Consider the following 6413-nt stretch of genomic DNA (forward strand, 5'->3'; position numbering starts at 1 on the left):
TCCACACAGAAATGCCAGTTGACCCAGCCGGGACTCGAACCAGTGACCTTCTTGCTGTGAGGTCACAGTGCTAACCACTGAGCCACCGTGTCAACCCACATTTCTGCACATAATAGTGTTAATAACTCATCTCTAATAACTGATGTCTTTTCTCTTTGTCATGATGACAGTAAATAATATTAGACTAGATATTCTTCAAGACACTTCTATACAGCTTAAAGTGACATTTAAAGGCTTAACTAGGTTAATCAGGGTAAAGTTTAGGGTAATTAGGCAAGTCATTGTATCCTAAACAAATATTGCTGAAGGGGGCTAATAATATTGACCGAAAAATGGTTTAAAATTATTAAAAACTGCTTTTATTCTTGCCGAAATAATACAAATAAGACTTTCTCCAGAAGAACAAATATTAGAGGAGATACTGTGAAAATTTCCTGAATCTGATCAACATCATTTGGCAAATATTAGGAAAAGAACAAGAAATACACAGGACTTGAATACGACTTCAAGTGTATTTGAGATTTGGAATAAAATCAAAATTGGGGAAATTTGTCATCATTTCCTATACAGAAATATGGTGCACTGCAATAAATGTAAATTATGTATGACATAAAACTTCATATTTGGATTTCGCATATATAAAATATCTCACATATGCAACATAAATTTAGAAATATTGGCATTTTTTCAGTCATTGGAATTACAAATATGTTCATATATATATATATATATTAGCTTTTTATGTGTGTTTTTTAATAAATGAACATATGCAGTTGAGGTCAGAATTATTCGCACCCCTTTGAATTTTAACAGATTCAGGAAATGTTCACAGTATGTCTGATAATATTTTTTCTGATAATATTGATTTATATTTTTTTCAGATAGTCTACAGAACAAACCATCATTATACAATAACTTGCCTAATTCCCCTAACCTGCCTAGTTAACCTAATTAACCTAGTTAAGCCTTTAAATGTCACTTTAAGCTGTATAGAAGTGTCTTGAAGAATATCTAGTCTAATATTATTTACTGTCATCATGAGAAAGAGAAAATAAATCAGTTATTAGAGATGAGTTATTAACACTATTATGTGCAGAAATGTGTTGAAGAAATCTGCTCTACATTAAACAGAATTTGGGGGAAAAATAAACAGGGGGGCGAATAATTCCGACTCACACTGTATACAGTAATATATCTATTAATTAATTCATTTTCTTTTCGGCTTAGTCTCTTTATTAATCCGGGGTCGCCACAGCGGCATGAACCACCAACTTATCCAGCACATGTTTTGTTCAGCGCCCTTCCAGCTGCAACCCATCTCTGGGAAACACCCATACACACTTATTCACACTCATACACTACGGACAATTTAGCCTACCCAATTCACCTGTACCGCATGTGTTTGGACTGTGGGGGAAACTGGAGCACCCAGAGGAAACCCACTCGAACGCAGGGAGAACATGAAAACAGCGACCTTCTTGCTGGCGCCACTGTGTCACCGTTATATGTCTAATTTATTTCAAAATATATCTGCATATTGGTAATTCCAATGGATGAAAAATATGTAAGCAGCCATTTTTTATGTTACATTTTGGAATATATATTGCATCTTTGACATTTTCATTCATTCATTTTTCTTTAGCTTAGTCTCTATTTCAGGGGTCGCCACAGTGGAATAAACCACCAACTATTCCAGCATATGTTTTACGCAGCAAAAGCCCTTCCAGCTGCAACCCAGTACTCGGAAACACCCATACATCATCATTCACACACACACACAAACACACACACACACACACACACACACACACTACGGCCAATTTATTAATTCCTTTTCCTTCGGCATAGTCCCATTTATTCATCAGGAGTCACCACAGCGGAATGAACCACCAACTATTCCAGCATGTTTTACACAGCAGATGCCCTTCCAGCTGCCACCCAGTACTGGGAAACACCCATGCACACTAAATCACACACACACTCATACACTGTGGCCAATTTAGTTAATCAATTCCCCTATAGCTCATGTGTTTGGATTGTGAGGGGAACCGTAGCACCTGGAGGAAACCCACACCAACACGGGGAGAACATGCAAACTCCACACAGAAACGCCAACTGACCCAGCCGGGACTCGAACCAGTGACCTTCTTGCTGTGAGGCCACAGTGCTAAGTTAACGCCTCATTTGTGACATTTTATTTGTGTCAATTTCAAATATGAACTTGTATGTCATGTATGTACTTTGCATATTTTACTATACATCACATTTATATTTGGCCTTTATTCTTAAATATAATATGCATGAACTGATTGCGGCGACACAGTTGCTCAGTGGTTAGCACTGCGGCCTTACAAGAAGAAGGTTGCTGGTTTGAGTCCCGGCTGGGTCAGTTGACATTTCAGTGTGGAGTTTGCATGTTCTCCCTGTGTTGGTGTGGGTTTCCTCCGGGTGCTCCGGTTTCCCCCACAGTCCAAGCACATGCGCTATAGGGGAATTGATGAACTAAACTGGCCGTAGTGTATGAGTGTGCATGTGAATGAGTGTGTATGGGTGTTTCCCAGAACTGGGTTGCGACTGAATAGGCATCCGCTGTGCAAATCATATGCTGGAATAGTTGGCGGTTCATTCTGTTGTGGTGACCTCTAATGAATAAAGGGACTAAGCTGAAGGAAAATGAATGCATAAACTGATTGCTATCATCCGAGCTTGTATAGTGTTTAAATTAAACTGCATTCGGCAGGTGCTTTTATTCGTTTTTTAATCAATTCAGTGGAAAAGCTTGTCTGATTAGATCGAATAAGTGATGTTTTATGCACAAAATCAATAGAGCGATGTGCACGCTTATCTGCACACTCAGAAAAATAAAGGAGGATTTTGCCACAATGCAAAAAAACAAAAATAGGATCTTTCTTAAATAATTTTTAATGCAATTTTGACAACTGAAACAATCTGAAAACCCTTTAAGCCTCAATTCTCAATTCTTAAACACACATAGAGCTCTTTGAGAAGCACAATGATGGACATTTTATGGAAAAATGCAATATAAACTCTCATAATTGTCCAGCCAGTGAGGTCATTTATTTTAAACATTAACAAAATGTCATTTTTATACACGTTTCCTTCATTTTGCGTCTCCAATAAGCATCGACTAATTTATTTTTGATGCAGTTTTCTTCTCCAATAAATGTATCTGGATGTAAGAATGTTAAAATGTTAATAAACCCAAAACACTGAGGACAACACACACATTTTGAAGTGAAGAGCCATTTGTGCAATGACTATTAAAGATTCCTCATGGCCTTAATGCCAGAGGAGTTAATTATGAGATGATTATTAATGCTGAAAGTCAAGGTTTTGAGTCTGATTTTGAGGACATTTCTCAGATTTGTTCATAAATACACTGCATTTGGAGGGTGCTTTCACTAGTTTTTTAATCAATTCATGCATTCAGTGGCAATGCTTGTCTGAATAGATCAGGTAATGATGTTGTAAGCACAAAAATCAATAGAGCGATGTGCATCTGCATTTTCATAAATCAAGCTAATCGAGAAGCAAAATGACGAACCTTTTATTAATGAATCAAAAATGAGCAAAAATGATGAACATCACAACTGAGAGACTTGAGGGGGGAATGATTTCATTTTGCTTTTCTACTACATGCATCTTAATTTAAAAATGTTTAATTGTTTGTACAATTTTTGAAATGCCTGTGAAAGATTCCCTAAATGCCAATATATGAAAGCTGAAGTCACAATTTTGAGTCTCATTCGAACAGTTCTTAAGCAGATCTGGAACACACTCCTCATCCTCAAACACACACTCTCTTCACCTGCGGCTCCAGCAGACAGTCAGCAGACGGTTCTCCAGATCTCTTCTTCTCTACCATCTGTGGACGCTGGTACCCGGGCTCCAGCAGGTGCTTGGGGTCCTTTATCAGCTGATACCTGGGCTCCAGCGGGTCTTTGGGGTCTTTTAGTGGCTGGTACCCGGGCACCAGCAGGTCCTTGGGGTCCTTTATCAGCTGATACCTGTGCTCCAGCTGGTCCTTGGGGTCCTTTATAATCTGAAACTTGGGTTCCAGCAGGTCCTTGGGGTCTTTGAGTTGCTGGTACCCGGGCACCAGCAGGCCCTTGGAGTCCTTTAATGGCTGGAACCTGGGCTCCAGCAGGTTCTTGGGGTCCTTTAACACCTGAAACCTGGGCTCCAGCGAGTCTTTGCTGTCCTTCAGTGGCTGGTACCTGTGCTCTAGCAGGTATTTGGGGCCCTTTATCAGCTGGTACCCAGGCTCCAGCAGGTCGTTGGTGTCCTTTAATGCCTGGTACCCGGGCTCCAGCAGATCCTGTTTTTTTTGGCTCCAGAAGGTTTTCGGGGTCCTTAATCACCTGTAACCTGGGGTCCAGCAGGTGCTTGGGACCCTTTAGTGGCTGGTACCCGTGCTCCAGCAGGTCCTTGGTGTCATTTAATGACTGGTACCCAGGCTCCAGCGGATCCTGCTTTAGTGGTAGGTCCTGGTGGTCCTCTGGCGGCTGGTACCCGGGCTCCAGTGGGTCCAGGGGGTCCTTGGAGAGCAGGATGCTGATGGAGGGGAGTGTCCGGTGCACCGTCATTTGGGCATCTCCTCTGTCCTGGCTCTCCCACACCTCCCGCAAGCCCCGGTACTGCAGTTTGCTGATCTGATGAAGTCCCGGCATCTTCCTCTTCATGATCTCCGCACAGGTGATGGTTTTGGTGACGGCACGTCCGGAGCCGCTGAACACCACCTGTCGGAGTGCGGCTCCGTCTTGCATCCGCGCCATGGAGAAGCCCATCAGATTGCGGATTTTACTGCCTTCTTTGACTCTCATCTCCAGCACGCCGGCTGGGAGGTTGGGAAACGGACAGCAGAGCTCATCCTCCAGCCGACACACTCGCTTGAAGCCTGCAGAATTGTTGAGCTGGAGGTTTGCGGAGCTGGACAGCTCCATTATTGGCCTCAGGAGTGATTCGTAATCATTATCAGGATCTAATTACATTACAAAACACAGCACGAGCTTCAGTCTGAAAAGTGCTGGGATTTAGCCACGTGTCTCCTCAATGCAGCATCCATGCAACTTTTTTTTGGATTGATATGCTGATTGCTGGATTTTATGTGCACTTACTTCTGTGGCTGCTGTCTCTGTGTCTGCGTTCTCTGCTGATGTGCTCTTCAGTTTGTGGATCTGCTCTCGCTGGACTGAATCTGCTCTCTTACGCTGAGATTTTCCTCCTCATGCGCTGCTGGAGTCCCTCTGTTTCTCAGCGGAGACTCTCGTGCTGCCTCGTAAATGCTGGATGAGAGAGACAGAGAGAGAGAGAGAGAGAGAGAGAGAGAGAGAGAGAGAAAGAGAGAGAGAGGGAAGAGAGGGGGGATCTGCTTTCTTAAAGCAACAGTAACCTCAAATCAACACTTGTTTAGGAATCTGTTGATGGTCGGATCTATTCTTCTGTTGAAAATGGAAAATAAATCAACCCAGGCTGATTGAAGATGCATGCTTCAGGCTATATTTCTTAAAATGTAAAATACGTTGCTCTGATTACACTTCATTGCAGCTTCTGATGTCAAATCCACTAGATGGTGCTGTCTCCATTTGTCTCCAAATCTGAAATACATTACTTGGGGTATGTTTTATAGTTCATTTTAAGTGAAATCCCACTAGAGGGCACAGTCTATTTTTTTGTGTGTGCAAATTTCAAACTGTTTTTTTGAGTATTAAAATGTTCAGTTCTTATAATTAAAAAATCAGGATTATTTCATGTTGATTTTGATATTAAAATGTCCAGTGTCAACATCCGTTTCATTCAATACAGAATCTGATACATTTTTGACACAATTGAATTTTTTAAATAAATAAATACAGTATTGAATAAAAACACAACAAAAACTCAAGACAATTATAATAATTAATAATTATTTTTAGAATTAATTATGTTGTTTCACCCAATGTTGATTTCTTAACTTCCTTACTGTTTTTTGCTCAAAAATATTGATTCAAACATGGGCAAAATATTGGGTCAAACATGTGTAAAACAATTGGGCAAAACATGAACAAAACATGTGCAAAACAATTGGGCAAAGCATTGGGTCAAATGTGCAAAACAACTTGCCAACACATGGGCAATACATTGGGTCAAACATGGGCAAAACATTGGGTCAAAACATTGGGTCAAACATGATCAAAACATTGGGGCAAACATTGGTTCAATCATGCGCAAAACATTGGGTCAAACATGTGCAAAAAACTGGCCAAAACATGGGCAAAACACTGGGTCAAACGTGCAAAACAACTGGCCCAAATAAGGGCAAAACATTGGTTCAAACATGGGCAAAACATTGGGTCAAACATGCAAAACAACTGGCCTAAACAAAAGCAAACATTGGGTCAAACATGGGCAAA

At 40.9% G+C, this 6413-nt stretch overlaps 1 protein-coding gene across 1 annotated transcript; it reads right to left on the bottom strand.

The window, feature by feature from the left end:
- Window positions 1-2967: 2967 nt before the first annotated feature.
- On the bottom strand, window positions 2968-5284 carry rpp25b (ribonuclease P and MRP subunit p25, b). Its single transcript, XM_056478594.1, is given in 2 exon segments — window positions 2968-4306; window positions 4308-5284. Coding segments are annotated over 2 exon segments (1155 nt in total). The 5' UTR covers window positions 4965-5284; the 3' UTR covers window positions 2968-3808.
- Between the last annotated feature and the right edge of the window lie 1129 nt (window positions 5285-6413).

The sequence above is a fragment of the Danio aesculapii genome, chromosome 18 (assembly GCF_903798145.1).
Source record: "Danio aesculapii chromosome 18, fDanAes4.1, whole genome shotgun sequence".
In the NCBI taxonomy this organism is placed as follows: domain Eukaryota; kingdom Metazoa; phylum Chordata; class Actinopteri; order Cypriniformes; family Danionidae; genus Danio; species Danio aesculapii.